The sequence below is a fragment of the Tachysurus vachellii genome, chromosome 9, assembly GCF_030014155.1.
Source record: "Tachysurus vachellii isolate PV-2020 chromosome 9, HZAU_Pvac_v1, whole genome shotgun sequence".
In the NCBI taxonomy this organism is placed as follows: domain Eukaryota; kingdom Metazoa; phylum Chordata; class Actinopteri; order Siluriformes; family Bagridae; genus Tachysurus; species Tachysurus vachellii.
This window is the reverse complement of record NC_083468.1, coordinates 5,896,550-5,918,378: the sequence shown is the minus strand read 5'-3', so window position 1 is coordinate 5,918,378 and position 21,829 is coordinate 5,896,550. Positions and strand designations below refer to the sequence as shown.

Below are 21,829 nucleotides of genomic sequence, written 5' to 3'. Positions count from 1 at the left end.
GCAGTGACTGATGAAGTCACACTTGCCTCTGAGGAAGCTCTCACACTCTTCGTAACCCACAGCATAAGGGTCACATTTCTGTGCTGCTGTGGCTCCGTCGCTCTCTGTCACGGCCATGACAGCTGCACCACTATGCACCAGAAACTCACAGAGGGCCCGGTCGTTACAGGAGGCAGCACAGTGCAGGGGAGTCCTACACACACACACATGCACACACACACACACACACACACGCACACACGGTTCATATACACAGAGGTGTAACGCAATGTCACAATCTGGAAACACACATACAGTGGTGTGAAAAAGTGTTGGCCCCTTCCTGATTTATTTTTTTTTGCACGTTTGTCACACTTAATGTTTCAGATCATCAAGCAAATTTAAATATTAGTCAAAGATAACACATATAAACACAACATGCAGTTTTTAAATAAAGGTTTTTATTGTTAAGGGAAAACAAAATCCAAACCTGTGTGGCCCTGTGTGAAAAAGTGTTTGCCCCCCTCAACCCCCCGTTAAAACAGAACTGTGGTTCATCACAATTAAGCACACCCAGGCCTAATTACTGGGACTCCTGTTCGCAATCAAGAAATCACTTAAATAAGACCTCACTGACAAAGTAGTAGTAGTGAAGTAGACGAAAAGATCCTCAAAATCTACACATCATGCAGAGAGCCAAAGAAATTCAGTAATAAATGAGAAAGCAGGTAATTGAGATCTATCAGCCTGGAAAATGCTATAAAGCCATTTCTATAAAGCTTTGGGAATCCAGCGAACCACAGTGAGAGAAATTATCCACAAATGGTTAAAAACATGGAACAGTGGTGAACCACTGTACATACATACATACAATAGCACACCCCATTTGTGTTATCCAGATTAGCACAATATCCATTCATTTGAATGTATTTGTATTTATTTCCATCTCTAATACCTCACATGGTACAAACGCACCCTACAGTACACACAAAGCTAACAAAAATGCACAAGCCATACACATACAGTACATTATAAATGAAGGTGTGAAACTAACCAGCCGTGACTGTCTGGGGCGCTGACGTTGGCACCGATGCTTACGAGGAACTCCACTACAGCATAGTGTCCACCACAGATAGCATTATGAAGGGCGGTGATGCCCTCATCATTTGGCTGGCTCGGGTCACTCATCTAGCAAAGAAACGTGTTTATTACATATAAATGACATATAGGTGATTGCCTTACACAGCTTTCATGCTTTTAATTTGTTAGGTGTGTTGGGTGTTTGTGTGTACTGACTTCCTGCACGGCTCTCTGCACCGTATCCAGCTCCCCGACCAGAGAACCGTCCAGCAGCAGCACCAGAGGACTGAGACGAGCGCGCTGTCCTTTTCCACTACTTCCTTTAGGCTTTCGCAGAATTGATTGAAGACCCTGACACACACACACACAACAGCTTCTATCAATTAAAACTACACAAGCTTTTACAGTTATTATTGTTATTATTATAAGGCTTTTTAAGTTAAATAATATTGATACTTTCCTCACCTTCTGCTGGGGTAGCATAGCCGTGTTTGGGACAGGTGAAGGTGAGTACGGTATTGACGTTGTGTTCTCCTCTCCATCGGAGGAGCTGCTCTCGCTGCCTGTCTCACTTTTTGTTTGGGGTCTATTCCTGTGGAACATTTTTTTAATCATCTGCTTGTACTGGCTAGGTTGAAGAACAGGCTTCTTCTTCAGGCTCTGTGAAATGTCGACGGAGCCTCGTTTCTTCAGGGCACGTGGGATCTCAGCTCGGAGCTGGAGCAACATGTCCATATCGGGGACAACAGGAGCTTCCGGGGCCACCACTCGCTGCAAGATCGCAGGGCTTGGGGGCCGAGAAGTCGCTTCCACCTCCGAATCATCAGTGTTCTCCTCTACTTTGGGCTCCTTGCTTGGCTCGACTGAGGGTGCTTGGGTTTCTGGGGGCACCGATGGCTTATTTACGGAGTTTATTTTTACAAGCTCCACGTACCCTGGCTTGGGAGCTGACAAAAAAAAAAATGCAGATCAATATTATACAACCTACAATTTCTTCAGCATATCATATACCTGATATAAGGATAAGCTTATGATTCTATACAAAGGGTGCACATTTTAGAAAGACTGATACGTCAAAGGCTTGATAAAAGTGTTCTGGAGAGGAGGTCATGGTGAAACACATTTGCTCCTTCATAAATATTTTAGGAATTTTATAAAACACCTTTATTAGCTTTTTATAATCAATACAAATGTTGCACTATTTTCTTACTATTTGATCCTTTTTTATACAAGATTTCTTGTGTTTCCCTTCAGGTTTCCCTTAAAAACAAAGGTATCCACCTCAGTAATGTCATATCTGGGTAGATATTGGTATCTTCATTAAATTTCTAATAAAAAACATGAAAATACATGGATAAAAATCCCACTTTTAATTTACAGTACTCCCTTTAGTACCTTCTGGATAATAAACCGCAGATCTCTGCTCTTGGATGGGTTGAAAGTGGTAAAGCAACTCTCGGGGCAGGGGCAGAGGTGCAGGCTGGCGTTGCATGCTGAGATCTCGCTCGCCCTCTGTGTCATATGGATATCTGGTGGCTGCTGAATAGTATGGGTTCTGGAGCCTCATGATGACAGACAGAGGAATGGGCTTATGTGTGCGGAGCCCGGATGATGCTGGCGGGATGGTGACGCGGGAGATGATTGGCTGAGGGTTAAAAGGTGACTGGTTTGGTGGGGCACGATCAGGTGGCACAGAGATACGAGTGTTCCTGGGCAAAGAGCCATCAGCTGATGGGAGATGACGAGGCAAAGGGTCCTGTGGACAGAATGTTTAGAAGAATGTGGATGGGGGTTGGAAAGTTACTTTAAGGACACATCATGACCAATAAAGAATAGAAATTAATTGAAACATTTTCATTTAAACTAAGGATGAATAAACGACCCTGCAAACACTGTAAATCTGCACATCTCAATGGTATTTGTTTGTTCCATAAGCTTCATACATGATGACTCGAAAGATGTATTCATACAGTATTTTGGTTACAGGCATACTCTTCATTTACAAAATTGTGTATATACAAAAGGGGGCACGGTGGCTTAGTGGTTAGCACGTTCGCCTCACACCTCCAGGGTTGGGGTTCGATTCCCGCCTCCACCTTGTGTGTGTGGAGTTTGCATGTTCTCCCCGTGCCTCGGGGGTTTCCTCCGGGTACTCCGGTTTCCTCCCCCGGTCCTAAGACATGCATGGTAGGTTGATTGGCATCTCTGGAAAAGTGTCCGTAGTGTGTGATTGCGTGAGTGAATGAGAGTGTGTGTGCCCTGCGATGGGTTGGCACTCCGTCCAGGGTGTATCCTGCCTGGATACCCAATGACGCCTGAGATAGGCACAGGCTCCCCGTGACCCGAGGTAGTTCGGATAAGCGGTAGAAGATGAATGAATGAATGTATATACAAAAGTACATTCACAAGACATGTGTCTAGAGTTTAGCCTCGACACTATGGTAAAAAAAAAAAAAATTCACAAGAATCATATAGTGGGTGCTAAAAACATATCTTGACTGATTCGATGCTTATGAAGAAAAACCGAGTAAGTTTCAAACCGTTCAAACCGTTTCAAAGCCTAACCCTGATCTCTAAATCCATTACGGTTACACCTAATCCTAAAACTAACATCATTTCAACAGATTAAAAAAAAATTAGTTAGGTTTTCTTTGAGGAGCCATTTATGTGACTTTTTTTGGGAGGAGTCTGTAGTGTCAGCAATATGTCCTCACTTTCCATAGTTTAGGTAATGTGTTTCACGTATTTGAATAGCATATTTTGTCTTGCAGATCTGACATAAATCTGCACTGAAAAAAGAATGAGGTGAAGCAGACAGTACCTCTGTCTCACTGAAGGGGGCATGTGTGAGCCCATAGCTTTATGCTTGTTCTGTTGCCCTTCTTCTCCACAGAGATGATGGCAAGTGCTGATACACTAGCTAAAAAAATCTAAATTAAGTGCACAGCAGCAGTCTGCTTATTTTTATATTTTGCTATGACGTAAAAGTAGTAACGGAAGCTTCGATGGAAAAAAATAAAATAATAATAGATGCTAATTAAAGATGCTAATTAATTAAAGTTAATAAAAGATGCTAGGTAATAAAAAATGGAAGATAAAGCCAAATGAATGGTGACTTTAGACCACTTTATTAAATTCATATGTGTAGTGAAAATTTTAAATACTGTATCATGAGTGTTATATGTGCTTTCATGGTAAATTCTGTGTGTCAGACTAGGGAGAGAGAACAGGAGGATATGTCCCTACCATAAACATTCCTACCACAAACGTTCCTGCCATAAACATTCCATGTGTAAAAGGGATGGGAACTTTAGGGGAGAGTGCGTGCACGTGCTTGATAAGATCTGACCTTACTGAGGTGATTGAGAGGTCACATAAACACACGCACACATCTATGGTATAAAAAAAAGAGAGCTGAATCAATAATCTTTGCCTCTTCACTGTGTAGACTTGGCACTCTACACTGTATGGAAGACGCCATTTTTAGAATTTTTACTTATTTGCTTTTACCACCAACTCTGAGTCTGACTGTGTTTTTTACATGTAGATTTACATTTACATTTATGGCATTTAGCAGACACCCTTATCCAGAGTGACTTACAACTGAGCAACTGAGGGTTAAGGGCCTTGCTCAAGGGCCCAGCAGTGGCAGCTTGGTGGACGTGGGGTTCAAACCCATGACCTTCCGATCAGTAGCCCAACACCTTAACCACTGAGCTACCACATCCCCCCATCCCCATGTAGATCAAAACTGCCACCACATATATTTGTAAGACTTTTGTAAGAAGTTTGTCTGTCACTGCACTTAGCCTCTTATTAGAATTAGTGTTAGAAACCTCCTAGCCAGATAAATACACTTCAACCACAAAGATATGGAGGTGATAACTGATGAAGAAGCCTGCTTTCCAGGATTTAAAACATGTCCTGATTTTAATTAATGTGTAGTCTTCGTTAGTGGAAATAATTGGTACTAGTGGAAATACTGGTACTGTCATCGCCACCCTGCTGCCGTTTAACATCCACCTGATTATGAGTCACTCACAACCGTTTAATTGTACAGATCAGGAAAATGGATCATGACTTTATTTTCAAATATTTCCTCACCTCACTAAAATTAGTTTCTGGTTACACCTCTTTGTCAGCAAACACGTGCTTCTGTCTTTCAGATGCGAGTGTGACTTGTTTCAAGCAAAGCACACAGACATTGATTTTAACCCCTCTTTCAGACAGTGGTCAAAGCAGCCATGATAAAGACCGCTGAGGAAAAAAAAAAACGAACGTTTTCAGCCTGTGTTCTCAAACTGTATGATGGATCTGTAGTGAATTCAAGACGGTTGAAAATGCTGTAGAGTAAAGTAGGCCTACAGAAATGAAACGAGGCTGCAGGTCGGATTTGCACGTCGGTGTATCCTAGAACGTCATAATGTCAGTAAAACCTGTCTCTGTTAAGAAAAAAGATTTATATAGAACACATACAGACATGATGGCTAATAATAAATAAACTGATATTCACTTACAGGTTAATTGTAGGGAAGGGTGCCGCGTTACTAATCTGGAAATTACTATTCTTCTAGACACTAGACAGACACGCACCAATGCACGTACACACCCACATTGTGTGCACACACATGCATACACACACACATATACACATGCTTATACACAAACATGTTACTAATCTGAAAATTGCTATTCTACCAGACACTAGCTAGACATGGACAATGCACGTCCACACACACACACCCACACATATATACAAGGGTTGAACAAAATAATGTGAACACCCATTGTTATAGTGATTAATATTATTTATATAGGCTACTGTGAAAAAATAATTGTTGTGATGATCATTTCTTTAATTTCATTGTATGTATTGTCTAGGTTGCAAATTTAAGATCTTTTTGAAATCTGTGACATGTCAGACTTCCAAAGAAAAAGCATCTGTAACCTTTACAGCGAAACTCTTTGGTGTTTCAAGAGAAGCATTCTACACAATTATGATTGCGTATACAAAGCATGGCAGGACTTTATCAGCGAAGGAGAATAGTGGACGAAAATAAAACAAAACAATAAGGACCGTCAAACACTTGGAAGGATTGTGTCCAAACAACAGAGACTGCTGCAGCAAAAGAGACAACAGAACTTAATATCCACCTTAAAGACCCTGCAGAGAATGTCACAAAGCCAACATCTGTGGAAAAGTTGCAATAGCTGAACCATTAATCACAGACACCAATGCAGAAATACAAAAAGGATGGTGCCATGTTCATAAAACATTGTCAGCTGAAGACTGGAAACGAGTAATATGGTCTGATGAGTCATCATTTACATTATTCCCAATAGTAGGTCATGCTTATGGATGAAGAACCGCCAAGGAATCATACTGTACAACATGGACTGTGTGATTCCAGCCACCAAACATGGGGATGGATCTGCTTAGATTTAGCCGGCCATAGAGTATCTTGGTATTCTGCTGGCCCCATCATTAGCCTATCTGGAAATTCTAAGTGTTTCTAAACAATTATGTGCCCGTACACACAGCCAAAACAGTTCAATTTTGGTTTGAGGAGCACCAGTATGAACTTTAACATCTTCCCTGGCCAGCCTAATCATCTGACATCATATCATCAAGATCACTGATATACTGTGGGAAATTTTGGAGAGAAGCATGAGAAGCAGGATCTCTGCTCCAACCTCTCTGAAGCAGCTAGAAGATATTCTGCTAGATGAATGATACACAATTCCGGTAAAAGATATTCAGAAGTTGTATGAATCTATTCCTAGAAGGTTGGAAGCTGTATAAAACTGTATAAAACACAAGCACAATCATACATTATTCATACAATATGGAAAATACGTACGCACTAACATGCACGCACAACCAAGCAAATACACAGGCTTATACAGTATGCACTCATGAACGCATACCTTTCGAGGTACAGCGGGTGAGTCCAGATTGGACTCTCTCCAGTTGCTGCTGGTGAAAGATGGTCTGATCCACTCATTCTCTGGAATGGAAGGAGGTCAAAATAAGTGCACAATCTGCTGTTCTTTACCTAATGCTTATCTTATGCTTAGTTTATCTTTGTCAAGGTTAAAGATATGTTCCAGAACACGGATGGCAGATTTGGTTCTTATCTGCTGTGCAGACTCACTGTCGTAGGTGTGGTGTGGTTTTCTTTCATAAGAAACATCCAAGTCTGTCTCGTTCCATTTTCCCGAGCCGCTCTGCCGTTGTATGCCATCATCTGAGAGGCAACGGCAGTGAGAGTGAATTTTAAAGAGGGATTAAAGACAGACAGTTAACACAAAAAAAACGTGACACATTTAAGTTGCCTTCATACAAGCATGATGACTCACACTACACACACACATACACACACTGCACTAGTATGCAACCATAAACAATAAAGCCCTTTGAACGCTGGACTGAAATTCTGAAAGAAATCTTGTTTGTTTTGTGCTTTAACGTTTGACCTGGTTGGAGCTACGCTATAGGGGTGATTCACAGTGCTTAAAAAAAATATTTTAAAAACAATTTCAAATAAAAAAAGAAGACTTTGCTAGGATTTTGCCATACTGTCTCTGGTGATTTCTTGAATTTCATTCTCCTTAGGTCATCATTAAAGCATATAAAATATATTAGAATTAATGTCATTTTTTGAGAACTAATTTAAGTAGAAATTAGGGAAACAAAGTAATTATTTAAAAAAAAAAATTTTAATTATATAAAAAAAATAGTTCCAGTTAAAAGATTCAAGTTAGGGTTGAACACATGGCGTCTTCTGTTATTATACTGGTTTACAAGGGAAATTTGTCTACATTGGTCTTATGACATATTAAGCAATGTATTTATCCAAATAATGAAAATGATTTGCTGTGCATTTTTACCTGTAGTTTTAAATGGAGTGAAACTGCGTGGCAACGTGCTCGCCATAGGTTGGCTGAAAGGTCCAGGTGAAGGAACTCTCTCCAGCCTGGGTGATCTCCGTCCACTGGTGGGTGAGTCAACCGATGCCACCGGATTGGATAGGACTTGAAGCATGCCAGGAACAGATGGTTGCTCATATTTGAAGGTAGGTGTGAGTTCAGCAAAGGTGAATGAGCCACTCAGGCTCCGCTCATGTGACCTGGTTGGGTTTGGTGATGCCCGGCGTGGGGTATGTGGTGACTGATTTGGGGGCGACAATGTTCCGTGTGAGTAGACAGGCTCAGTGCGAGTGTTTCGAGGTTGTGTAGAGGTATACTGATAGACCTGGGGGTTTGGGGAGGGCTTTTCTCTAGTGGAAAAGAAAGAGTCTGATGAGTGAATGCTGGGCTCTGAAACTCTGATGGGTGGTGTGGTTTGAGGGAAGGACATGGTGCCTCTATTCATGACACTTCCACCTGCATCTCTGATACTGGCAGTAGAAGCACTACTGATGTTAGTGGAGCTGATGTTGTCCTGTGGTTTTGAGCTGGAGCTCTATCATAAAAGGGCAGAAGAGCACACTGATGAGTTCAATTGAGCAACGTCGGTGCAAATCTTAAATAATAGAAAAAAAATCTACTATACTAATATATTAGATACTCCCAAATCTTTAAGGTCTAAAGTAAAGGAGCAATTTGGCTTCCATGCAAGTTATGATATTGACTGCAATGATCTGAGCTAAGTCTGTACGTGGAACTAGACAAATAATTCAAACCAAATTATAGAAATCAACGAAACGTTCATAGCTCCAGATAAGAGATATTCAATAGGGATTAAAGTGCTGGTCTACTAATTGGAAGGTTGTGAGTTTGATTCCCATATCCACCAGGCTGCCACTGCTGGGCCCCTGAGCAAGGCCCTTAACCCTCAATGGCTCAGTTGTATAAAATGAGATAAAATGTTAGTTGCTTTGGATAATAGCATCTGCTTAATGCAGTAAACGAAATGTAATTCTCCTCAACAGGTGGACCCAGGGTTGGAAAACACTTTTAGGGCTTTTAGAGAATTATGCTACTTTAGAACAACTAACTAACAGCAGCACACAAAATAAAACGCCCCATGCTTCGGACACACCACATGAGAGTCAATTCCGTGAAAAATAATCCACAGAGCTAATGGTAATTAGCTCTACATTCTACTGTAATTCACAGCTTTAGTTTTGGTAAATATTGCTAAGAGTCTGAATAGATCACACAAACACTAGTGTATAGTATGTTCTGATCACAAGCGAATAAAAATACAACTACTACAGCATACACCATGCAGGCCTAGATCTGCACCCCTTCAAACAACTTCACCTACATGTTTAACTGGTTTATCTTACTGTTTTTAAAGCACTCATTTCGAGACCTTGTAGGAATTAAGGCCAGCCAGTAACTATGTAGTTAAATACAAACACGTATGTCTTTGGTGGAGCTCTTTTATGTAACTGACATAATGCATGCTCTCCTTACGTAATTGCTATTCTGTTCTTTTTCATGTCCTTTCTGCATATGAAAAAAATAATCCTGATCTAAACACTACCAAGGATAATTTGTAATTAAAATAATAATAATAACAACAATAATAATAATAAACTAGTGTAATAGAGCAGTAGGTTGTGAATAAGTCTAATTAGTTACCTGTGCTGTAGAGCTTCCATTACTGTTAGGGGAGATATCCTGCAGGAGGGAACTAAACTCACGAGAGAGCTCATCCGCCGTCGCCAGTGACGCGTTCAGGTCATCCGTGATGGACTGGACTACAGGTGAAATCAACACAGACCGTTAATAAAATGATGTCCAAACTACACAACACAGAGCACTTGTGGCATATCTCAGCATTCATTCTGAAAATAAATTTCCTAGCTTCAACAATGGCTGTTTAATCATCAGCGCTTCCTGTTTCCCCCCTTTTAAAGGCCCACATTAATGTTTTCAAGATTTTGGGTCAAAGGCAGGAAAAAGCAGGAATGCTGGCATAATAACTACTGTTAACTGAGTTCAGATGTATTAGTTGAGGTAGTGAAGCAACAGAACTGGTGAGTAAATTCTGTAAAACCTTTACATCCAGAACTATTTACGCATCCAGCAGAAACTCGCATGTCTATTTCTTATAAATTTAACTGAAAGCCTGTGGCCTATTATGTCATATTTTATCTTTATCTGACTTGCTTTAGGAAAAGTTTGGTGTAAACTGTTAAAAGTCTTTTAACACGCTGTATTAAATTTGAATAGGAATGAACATGATTAACCCTTTTACAGTGTCCACAATCATGAACAGTCAAGAAGAAGAAGTAGAAGAAGAAGTTTTCCAGACACCACAACAAATCTAGATGTTTAAAAAAGTTTTTATTTATTTATTTATTTATTTATTTACTAACTATTGTTGTTGTTGTTATTATAATAACAATAATAATAATAATAATATAATAACAAGTTGTTTTTATTATTATTATTATTATTATTATTATTATTATTATTATTATTATTATTATTATAGGCATACAAACATAAATTATTTACAATCCATTTTTAATATTTCATCAAAAATCATAAATAATCATAAATCATATAGTTTAAGCTGTAAAAAAAGTATCTGCAACAGTAAAATCAGTATATTCAAATAAATACATAAATAATATATACATGAATGTAACTAGAACTAACATTATTAACCACTTAATCGGATCTAACATTGTTAACCCTTACAGTAACTAGGACTAACGTCATTACCCACTTAACTGGAAGTAAACATGTAAGTGCTGAGTATCAAGTCATGGCAGATTAAAGTGCTGAAATGGAATAAATTCTTCTTTATCGGATGCTGCAATAGTATTTGGCATGCAACCTATTTCATTTCACTTCCTCAGAAATTTGTCTATTGTGCTGGTAAACATGGATCAGTAGAAAAAGGATTATATGAGGACAATGAGTTTGTTTCTCACACAGCAAGTTGCTGTTAAAGGTGTTGTTGGAGGACATGACTTCAGGCTCTTTCTAGATGCTGCTACACCACTTCTGATGAATTCAACACACCTCCTGGGAGATTAAAAAAAACAAAAAAAAACACACTTCAGTTCAAACAGCCTTTTCCAAAACCTGAAAGAAAAACAACAATGAATTTAGATAATACTTAATTGGGATTATGTGTACAAAACAGCACAATATTGACATATTAGGAAGAAAATCAGTATAAGTCAAAAAATTATTCATAAATATAAAACAACATGACTACATACTTATTTATTCCTGATGTTGTGAACCAATAATTTAGTTAAACAACCTGGCAACAAGCATCAGGCAGAGCTTGGTTATTTAACCAAATAGGCCCTTCTATAGTGCACCAATAATTCCTTTAAAAATTGAAAGAAAATGGCTTACTTTGAGAGACACTATAGACTATACACAGGACTACCAAATCCCAGACGATCCAGAAAGCCATAAGTGAAATTATCGATGCCATATAATATTCCATTTAGAGTACCAAAACACACACTGAAGACTATAAATAAGAAACTATAATAAATCTATATTCCGAGGGCACGGTGGCTTAGTGGTTAGCACATTCACCTCACACCTCCAGGGTTGGGGGTTCGATTCCCGCCTCCGCCTTGTGTGTGTGCAGTTTGTTCTCCCCGTGCCTCGGGGGTTTCCTCCGGGTACTCCTTTTTCCTCCCCCGGTCACTCTGTTCAGGGTGTATCCTGCCTTGTTGCCCAAAGACGCCTGAGATAGGCACAGGCTCCCTGTGACCCGAGGTAGTTCGAATAAGCGGTAGAAAATGAGTGAGTGAGAGAAATCTATATTCCATTCTATTATTTAAAATGCATTATTGCCTAATGAGACCAGGATTCAAATACAACACTGCTCATCATCCTAAGGACAGCATCCCTACGGTGAAGCATGATAGTGGTAGCATCCTTTTAAAGGAGAGCTTTCCATGAACAGGAACTGAAAAACTGGGACACGGTTGAGAACAAGATGATAGTTTAAAGAGGTTTAAAAACAAGAACGCTGACCTGAACCTGTTTCAAAATGTGTGGAAAGATTAAAAAAAAATGTTGTTTATTTAATCTGACACAATATGAGAAATTTTATCAGGAAGAATGGGAATAAAATAAAAGCCATTTTATTATAAAGCCATTGCTAACAACACAGAAGGCTAGAATAGAAGTCAGAGATGTCACAATTCTTCCCATGTAAACTAAATGGTTTCACCTAAAGAGAACGCATCATAGCATGGAGGTCAGATAGCATTTTTTTTAGAAAAGTAGAAGTATAAAAAGTCAGTTTCAGGCTTCAGGAGACCTTTATTAAACACTTTACTACTGCAGCTTTGTTTAAACTGCTTTCTATTCAGCAGTGTGTTTCTGGACCTCCTCCGGTATCCCGTAAATCCATGGACCTGCCTTGCTGTGCAATATCAGTGTGGCAAACAGCTCCTCCTTCTTCTCTCTCTCGCTCTCGGCCTCACCCTGCCAATGACTGTACGCTCAAAGCCAACTCAGGCACCCATTCATTTTGTGACCTCAGAAACAGAAACTAGTTCAAGTTCAAACAAGTCTCTATTTCAGTCCCTGAGCTTAACTCCATCCTTCTTACGCCACGCACTCATGCAATCACGAGTCCTAAAAAGTGCCTACTGAACTCAAATCACAACATCTCACCAGAATTCTAATAGCCAACAACAAATCTGTGATTTATGAAGCTTCCGACCCCTCGGTACAGCCTGACGTACTCACGTGATCGCACTACTCATTAGCAGTGCTTTGAGCTCCATTTGCTCCTACACTGGGTGGATCTGCAAGTCCAGACAAATGCAGCCATAACCTGAAACACCTGTAGAAACCGATGTTGCTGTACACTCATTCTTCCACCTGCAGCACAAGACACCATCTGGTAGACTCACGCTGGCTAACGCTGGGAACTTTTTACGCTATTCATGGGATGAATAAGGTTTCAAGTTACTACGAACGTTAGTATAACATGACTCTTAGTGCAAGGTTAAGGTTAAGGGAATTCATCATTTATAACAGTATGATTTGACACTAATGACTATTCCTAACATGTAGTATAGGAGAGCATGAGCTACTGGCTAGCAAACTGGTGCAACTAAACCAGGGGTGGCCAACCCACGGCTCCCGAGTCGCATGCAGCCCTTTGAACGGTTTCATGCGACTCTTAGGTTCATATCAAAGTTTGTATTTGTGTCTTTTTAATGTGCGCGTTCGCTTCACTTGAGTTCAATACGGTATTTTCGTCAAACGCGCATGTGAGTGGGATGAAAATACCTCAAAGTAGTGTTAATTTCGTCACCTATTTTTAATTTAGTCTTAGCCTTAGTTTTGTGCCAAATGTCCTTGTTAGTTTTAGTCATATTTAGTCATTCACATATCTTTTTTGTTAGTCTTAGTTTTAGTCGACTAAATGTCTCGTCATTTTAGTCTAGTTTTAGTCAAAAGAAAACTCAAGGTATCTTAGTCAAGTTTTAGTCGACTAAAAGTCTTTTAATTTTAGTCTAGTTTTAGTCAAAAAATTGTAGCTTGACCACATCTGGAATCTATTGTAAGGATAAATACGAGGCCTCATTAAATGCAATAATATCAGGAGCACAAGTGTTATAGTGGAAATAAATAACTTAATGAAAAGCCTAAGATCAAAACTGTAGGTGTATATATATATGTATATATATATATATATATAAATTACCGACTTAATGCAAGTTATACATGGCATTGCACACACCATTATTGATGATATTTGGAGCAATATTACATGTAATTGTTAAACTTGATTCCCTTACATATACATTTGCTTGGGCGTGGGAAGAGGTTTCAGGTTGAGGGTGCTGAGTTTTTTCTGTCACCACTTTTGAATAAGAAACAATATCAAGGCTATAAAACTTGTTAAAACTCAGCGAATCACAAAAATATCTAGTGAGAAGTTGAGAACGCTCGTTTAAACAGTGCATACACTCGAACACACAAGATTCTAACCGTAGATACGGAGCGCACTATTTTCTTTAGCGGAAACAATACAATTGTTTTTAAATCAATAAACTCCTTTTTAAATCATCATTTTGAGTCAAATTATCGATTTATTTGGTAGGTAGCAACATAATAAGCGGGATCCGCTTGGCGGACCTGTAACTTGAGCAACAGCGCGAAGCCGCGAACTCGTTGTGAATATTTTAAAGGCGTGACAGCTGATGAAAAAGCAGACACAATTGTAGACGAAAATGAAGAGAGATTTTATCTTAGTTTTTATTTTATACAAAACATTTTCGTCTCGGCTTTTTTCGTCAACAATAATGCATGTTAATTTAGTCTTAGTCAGCGTTTTTGGACAGTGGTGCAGTCTTGTCATCGTCTCGTCTTAGTCATGAAAAAAAAAGGTTGTTGACGAACATATTTCGTCTCGTCTCGTCTGACGAAATTAACACTACCTCAAAGTTTCCAAGTAGGAGCAAGATCATTTGAGTAAACAATTTGTGTCAAGTCTGCTCTCAAAATGGCAGGGAAAAAAAAGGTGATGTTCATGTGTGCCCATGTGTACTGTATGATGTGGCTCTTTGCAGTAACACAGTAAAAAAAATGTGGCTTTTGGTCTCTGACTGGTTGGACACCCCTGCACTAAACCATTAAATGTATTTGTCTGAAGCAAGTGGCTTAAAGTAAATAGTACTTCCTTACTAAAAGCATGATATACAAAACAGGAAATTCTGCTTCACTCCAAACTTTGTGTTTGAATTTGAAATCTCACCAAACCTGGCCAAGTTTGAGAAGAATTTAAAATGAGATGCATTCCAAGATGCTTTTCTTCTCAAAACATATAAACTGTGATTATTTGCTGTCAGGTCAAACCAGTCTGGCCGGTCGCCTGAAAAAGGTGTTTCTGCTTGACGAATTAGCTCTCATTAGATTTTTTTTTCTTGTGAACTGGTTTATTCTAGGGGGCACGGTGGCTTAGTGGTTAGCACGTTCGCCTCACACCTCCAGGGTTGGGGGTTCGATTCCCGCCTCTGCCTTGTGTGTGTGGAGTTTGCATGTTCTCCCCGTGCCTCGGGGGTTTCCTCCGGGTACTCCGGTTTCCTCCCCCGGTCCAAAGACATGCATGGTAGGTTGATTGGCATCTCTGGAAAATTGTCCGTAGTGTGTGATTGCGTGAGTGAATGAGAGTGTGTGTGTGCACTGCGATGGGTTGGCACTCCCGCCCAGGGTGTATCCTGCCTTGATGCCCGATGACGCCTGAGATAGGCACAGGCTCCCCGTGACCCGAGGTAGCTCGGATAGGCGGTAGAAAATTAATGAATGAATGGTTTATTCTAGACACTATATAGCCAAAAGGATGTGGACACCTGACCCTCACACCAACATAAGGAACTTTACCAGAAAGTTGGAAGAATACAGTAGTCTTGGATGTCTCTGTATGCACATATTGCCCTGTATTGTGTGTCCGGTTCATTCCAACAATGTAGTGTCTTATCAGTTTTTGACAAGTGCACACATCAACAGTGTTTGTTTCACATTCTCCAGTCACTAAAACCATTCTGTCAGGCTGCTATTTAGAGTCAACACCTTCCTCATGACGTCATTGTAGATTCTTATTTCAGACGCATATTCCCTGTGTCTGATTTTGGTTCAGATTGCAAAGTTTTGTGTATAGCTCTTCGTCCTTTCTCTCAATCTCTGTACTGAATTTATTAGTCATTCCATAGCTCTAGCTCAAGCTCAGTTGTGTGACTAATATTTGGCTTGAATTCAGTTCCATTACAATCCACTGTTGAGCTCCAGTGTAGGACAGACAAGTGATAAGAGGGCGAGTTCATCACAAATGTGCTGTGGGAGGCTGGAGAGGATTAACGGATTAGGATTATAATATGACTATAAATCAATCAAACCTTTTCTCACATGTCTCTCATTCCCAATAATTCACTCAGTCTATTTCTCTCTCCGTGTGTGTGTGTGTGTGTGTGTGTGTGTGTGTGTGTGTGAACAAAGCAGCTGGAAGCTCTGGAAAGCTTTTGTTATCCAAATCTTTTTCAGGCTCTCCTCCTGGCCCTCCCAAGTTTCTGTTCTCCTTGACTCAGATTTTGTCTTCTAAAGTCTCAGGTTCTTACACCCTTAATTTTCTGAGCCCTTAATTTCCTTAACACACTCAGCAAAGAAGAAACAGCTCATAATCAACCTGAAGAGGTTTTGAACACAGCATTGATAAGTAAGCAATAAAACATGTCGGGATGTACCGTTCTCGGAAAATAATCAACGATTAGATGGTGTGGTGTGATTCAACATGATGCGACAAGCAGAGGATTTACTGTTGCCACCCTGATTGAGATTATTTTCCTATAACCTCATCAGCGTGTCCTTTCTCCACTCTGTTTATTTGGATCATCTCTGTGATGGAGTTATTAGTATGACCCATCAAAACGATTCGATATTAGAACGAGTGCAATGACATAAGCCTTGCAGCCAGAACTATTGTTTGAGCTGTGTTTTTTCTGACAACAAGTAATGAGCACCTTCTATCCAATCATAATCAAGAAATCAACAGTCCCTAACTCTTTGTTATAAAGTACCACATCAAGCCCTGAATATATCATCACAATTCTCAAGATGCTCAATCTAGATATAGTGAACATTGCCTCACAATTTGTTATCGTTTGAGTTTACGTTAATTAACGAACACAACCTTTTTGTTTGTGTTTTAAGAATCGTGTAAATAAGAGCCAACTTTTGCTAATGGTCTCTAGGATAATTGTGTCTACTGTTTGACCATTAGCAAAAAGCTGGCGCTGAAAAGTACCTGACTTTATGATAAAAACACACAGGTCAGTTGTGTTAAATAATTCATTACAATCCAGGATCCTGAAATGTGACGGAAGTTTGAGTGACTAATAGAAAATGCACATAATGTATAAGTATAAACTGTATAATAATAAATAATAAATATATACAGGCAGAATATACTGAAAATTATTGAAATATCAGAATATACTGAAAGTATTAATCAGAAAACATGCTGAGAAAACACAAGGGACACAACAGTGCTTTATCATCATTGTTTTTTACTGTAAGAACTGCACCACTTTTACTGGTCAACAGTTTTCTTTTTTTTTTTTGAGAATGACAATGACTTTTTTTATGCTTTACCAAGAATTATCAACATAACTGGACTGAAAATGTTGGAAAGACCAATCTACGTACTACATACTAAATAAATTTCCTTCTCACAATACGATTAGTAGGCTAATGGGTGATGTACGGTGGTGGCTCACACGGTTACAGCTTTGGGTTTTTAATCTAAATGTCAGGATTCAAGCCCCAGCACCAACAAGCTGCCACTCTTGTGCCCTTGAGAAAGGCCCTCATCATGGCTGCCCCTGCCATGACCCTCTGACCGCTAATTTGTGAGCTAGTATATTTCAATATAGCCATAGATGTGTCTAATTTACTAATGTCGCATTCTTAAGGCTTTAACGTATGGAGAATAGGGTTAATCACAAATAAAACAAATAGTTCTAGGAATAAGAATTTTATTCTAAATAAAGTTTACACAAAGGAATGATATTAATTGTGAAACCTACTGCCATTGTTAATTACAAAATTACAAGTGTTTTTTTTTTTTTATACTCCTAGAAATTCAAGATTACAACAACTGCAGTTTTGGCTGCAGGAGAGCGTCATCAAGCTTAAGACGAGTTCATGTGAAATACAACGGCACAAGCACAATGACTGAAACCAGACATGCGATAAGAGGCTTACTATCTGTGTAGAGGGTCACATTAGGGTAGGGCATTTACTAATCAATAGGTGAGAGATAACAGGAAGAAAGGAAGGGAAATAGAGTGAGTGAGAAGGAGGCATTAAACATAAGACATGAGACAAAAGACACAAGAGACATTAAGTATGAGTCACCTCTCTGAATAAGACCTTGCTGAGGTAAGGGTGTTCTTTCTCCAGTTGTCGTCACGCTAAGTTTCATAGCAAGAATTCACTTTCTGGCTTGCTTACATCGCTACTCCATTATGTGTCTGGATTCTTATGCTGGACTGTTTTAAACCCTGACCTTCCTGTGGTCACTCCTGTTTAAATGCCTCAATAGACAAATTTAAAACAGGTAACAAAAAAAAGCCCACAGACCTACGTTTCAAAGTTATCGCCTCAGACAGACACCCAGACAGCTAGCATAGATCATTATCTAATTAGGCTATTTTTTGGTTTGCAATATTTACATTTCAATTCATTTTCTGGTTAAAAAAGCAACAACAATAAGAAAAACCATGATATTCGAGAAGCACATTGGAACACGGAACAATGAAGGGTGTGATAATACTGAGCATAAAATAATAATAAGGGGATCTGAAGTTAGGTCTAATCTATCTATCTATCTATCTATCTATCTATCTATCTTTCTATCTACTGTACCCTTTGATATCCCAAAGTTATTGGGACACAAGGCAGGTAACACCTTGGTTGAGGTAGCACAATCCATCACAAAACATAATCTCGCACACACTCGTACACCCATTTACACACTACAGACGATTTAGACATCAGCCTAAAAATGCATGTCTTTGAACTGGGGGAGGAAACTGGAGAAACACCCGAAGCATTGAGAAATCATGCAAACTCTGTATACCAGTACTGCCCCCACCATCTCTCAGGGTACGTCGAAGGTATGTATGAAAACCTTTCTCTGTTCTGACACCTAGGTGGTGAAATTAACTTCCCCTAGATTTCTGAACAGTTGAGTCACCGGCAGTCATGTCTAAAGACCTAGCTCGCCCTGAAAATACTTAAACTAGCACAAGAAATATTTCCATTTTAGCTCGAAACAGATTGTTTTAGACTGATGGTATTCTAAGTCTGTGACCTAGTGTTTAAAAATAAAATACTCAGCTACTGGCATTCCAATTAGAAGTGCCGCTGATGTGACACAATAGCATAACGCTAAGTTCACTCCGATTTCTGCAGGCCATCATATGATCCATGAATCATATGATTCACCAAGCCATGTGCTAAACATTCCTCAGACAGTCACACTAAGCATCCACCAAAAACACTACTACTAATAAGGCACTTCCAAAGTCAACTCAGACTCAGGTTAGTTGTGGATCCATGAACTTTCCCCCTGCATAATTTCAAACCGGTTATACTGACAGGGATGAGGTCTTTTGTAGGGTTTTTTGTAGCATCTTCAATCTGAGTGATGTTTAATAATGTTGTTCACCTGCACCATGATTACTATTTGCTGCACAAAGGCAATGTTTCTTATTATTCTTACAAAGTATAAAGTAAAAAAAAAAAACATTATGTACTGTATGTAGCAGAGATGGGGACTCGAGTCATATGACTTGACTCGAGTCAGACTTAAGTCGCAAATTTGAGACTTGAGACTTGCTTGACAAATATTAAATAAAAACTCGACTTTGACTTGACATTCATGACTTGAGACTTGACTCGGACTTGAGTTAAATAACTCAGAGATGGGGGACTCGACTTGACTCACATGTGTGACTTACTCCCACCTCTGGTATGAACTTTATCATTTGAGGGTGAATTACTCTAACATTACTGCAATTGTGGTGTGCAGTATTGTTATAAGCACTTTCTTTATTCTTTTGTCTTAGAATAGAAATCGATAATCAAAAAAAAAACAAAAAAACACTTGCACCCAAAATTACAAGCTTGCATTCAGACGCAAAGTCACAAACTTCATGCCAAACTAACCAATGGACCAAAACTCACAAACAGAGCACAAGAGCCCAAATCAAACAAGCACACAGACCAAAATAACACATGGACCCAATCATCCATGTAAACCAAAATATGAACCAGAAACCTAAACTTACCAAAACCAAATTCACAAAAGAAAACATGTAATGTCAAAAAAGCAAATTAGAAATGTTCAAATTTGAAATTCTACATGATCTACACGCATACAAAAACATATGGTTCCATTTGATGGGTCGAATCTCTGGTTTTTAGAGCCGTTCCCCATCCTCTGAAGACTGTTGTTGGGAGCCTGTTGTCTATCAAATGGGACACTGGACACTGTGGACAGGGTATCAATGCATCACAGGGCACAATCGTGCTCACACTCACACAAGACAGACAATTTAGAGATACCAATCAGCCTGCTAGCATGTAGCTTATGCAGGTATAAGCTCAAATGTTTACATGTTACATGACTAGCAGAGCTGCACACACTTACATGTCTTTGGAATAGGGAATGAACCCCTGAAGAATAGGAAGAACTTACAAACTCTATGCAGGCAGAATGAAGGCAAGAATAAAACCCCGAACCGCCAACAACAAAAGGTGTAAGTCAAACATGCTAACACTAACCCACATTGCCCCCATAGTGAAAACTGAAAAACAAGTCAAGAACAAAAACAAGAAATTCAATACACCACATCGAGGATCTCAGGAAGGCAAATTTACAATACAAATTTGCATACAATACAAATTAAAGGAAAGAATAAAGACGTACACAGGAAGCTTCTTTCCTTAGAAAGTCTAACGTTTCCTGTACTGACACACAATGCTGTGAGAAATGGAAAGGAGTTTAAGCAATATAATTCTGCACTAAAGCATCCAGCACACTCACTCGATTGGGTCCAAATTTCTGACACAAGTAATTCTTCTGAAACTGACTTAGTCTTAGGAATCTTAAGAATTTGAAGAAATTCTACAGAGAATAATATACTGCTTGATGCTCCTGCACAAAAAGAGTTTGTTAATCATCAATGCAGAGAAAGTAAACAAGGACCGGCGAAATGGAAGGTCACTTATATTTCCCACCTTTATTAACACTATAACAGGTCATTCACAACATTAAGAGTGATTATGCTTTAAAGGGAGTATGTTATAGGAAATCAACAACAGGGTAGTGCGATGAAGCGGGATGTGAAGCCGATGATTACCAATGTTTTTTTAATAACACACAGTTATCATTATTAATAACTTTTTTTAATAATAATACTTTTTTCCTCAGAGGCCAAAAAATTCAATTTGTGCCCATTTCATGGTGTTTACTTCTCACACTTAAATGGACTTGCTTGTGAAATTTCAATAAGGTGACTAAGCAATAAGGATTTATATTGGCTTAAGGATTGGCTGTTAGATTTTATGACACAATAACACTTTCCTCTTCTCAGGTTTCCTCTTCTAAAACTCTTCCAGTGAGAAATTCCTTAAATCCATTTTTTTTTTTTTTTTTGTTTTGTTTTGTTTTTTTTGAGGGAAACAAAAATTGGAAAAGATTTAAAAAAATTTTGCCTGCTCCTTATTATTTTGGGGTCTCAGCAGTAGATAATCCTCATCCAGACATTCGATTTTGGCACAGGATTTATGCCAACTGTCCGTCCTCACACAACCCTCCCTTACCGTATCCAGGCCTCCAAGGACCCATGAATTAAAAAAAAAAGAAAGAAAGAAAAATGTACAACACACTAAATATTTCACTTTATTGATGTAAAAGTTGAATTAGTTTGTTCAGACATTTTGGCACCAGAGTGTATATATATATACTTTGCATATGTGTGTATGTGTGACAAAATAATTACTGAATATCAAAGAAGATTTTCATCAGAAGCATGTCTGAGCAGGTAAATAAAACAACACAGCAATGTTGCTCAGCTGGATCTTAAAGCTTTAGGCTCCCGGCCAATGTTTGCTTGTTGCAACATTCAGATATCTTTGTCGAAGGATTTCAGGTTGCAAATATACGAATCGTTTCTCTTCATGTATTTAAAACAATAACTACTCTGTTTTTCCTGAAATGTTTACCGTTGATTTAGTATGCAAATCACATTAG

The 21,829-nt window shown here is 39.0% G+C and overlaps 1 protein-coding gene across 1 annotated transcript in view; it reads right to left on the bottom strand.

Moving 5' to 3' along the window:
* Nucleotides 1-21,829, bottom strand: part of ppp1r13l (protein phosphatase 1, regulatory subunit 13 like) — a 30,360-nt gene that overhangs the window by 5,261 nt on the left and 3,270 nt on the right. Inside the window, exons 2-11 of the mRNA XM_060877452.1 lie at nucleotides 10,956-11,049; nucleotides 9,652-9,770; nucleotides 7,951-8,524; nucleotides 7,215-7,307; nucleotides 6,988-7,067; nucleotides 2,455-2,815; nucleotides 1,525-2,006; nucleotides 1,276-1,410; nucleotides 1,034-1,167; nucleotides 27-193 (exon numbers count right to left, since the gene is read on the bottom strand). Coding sequence (XP_060733435.1) covers nucleotides 27-193; nucleotides 1,034-1,167; nucleotides 1,276-1,410; nucleotides 1,525-2,006; nucleotides 2,455-2,815; nucleotides 6,988-7,067; nucleotides 7,215-7,307; nucleotides 7,951-8,524; nucleotides 9,652-9,770; nucleotides 10,956-10,992 — 2,182 coding nt within the window. The 5' untranslated portion in view covers nucleotides 10,993-11,049. The remainder of the gene's footprint in view (nucleotides 1-26; nucleotides 194-1,033; nucleotides 1,168-1,275; nucleotides 1,411-1,524; nucleotides 2,007-2,454; nucleotides 2,816-6,987; nucleotides 7,068-7,214; nucleotides 7,308-7,950; nucleotides 8,525-9,651; nucleotides 9,771-10,955; nucleotides 11,050-21,829) is intronic.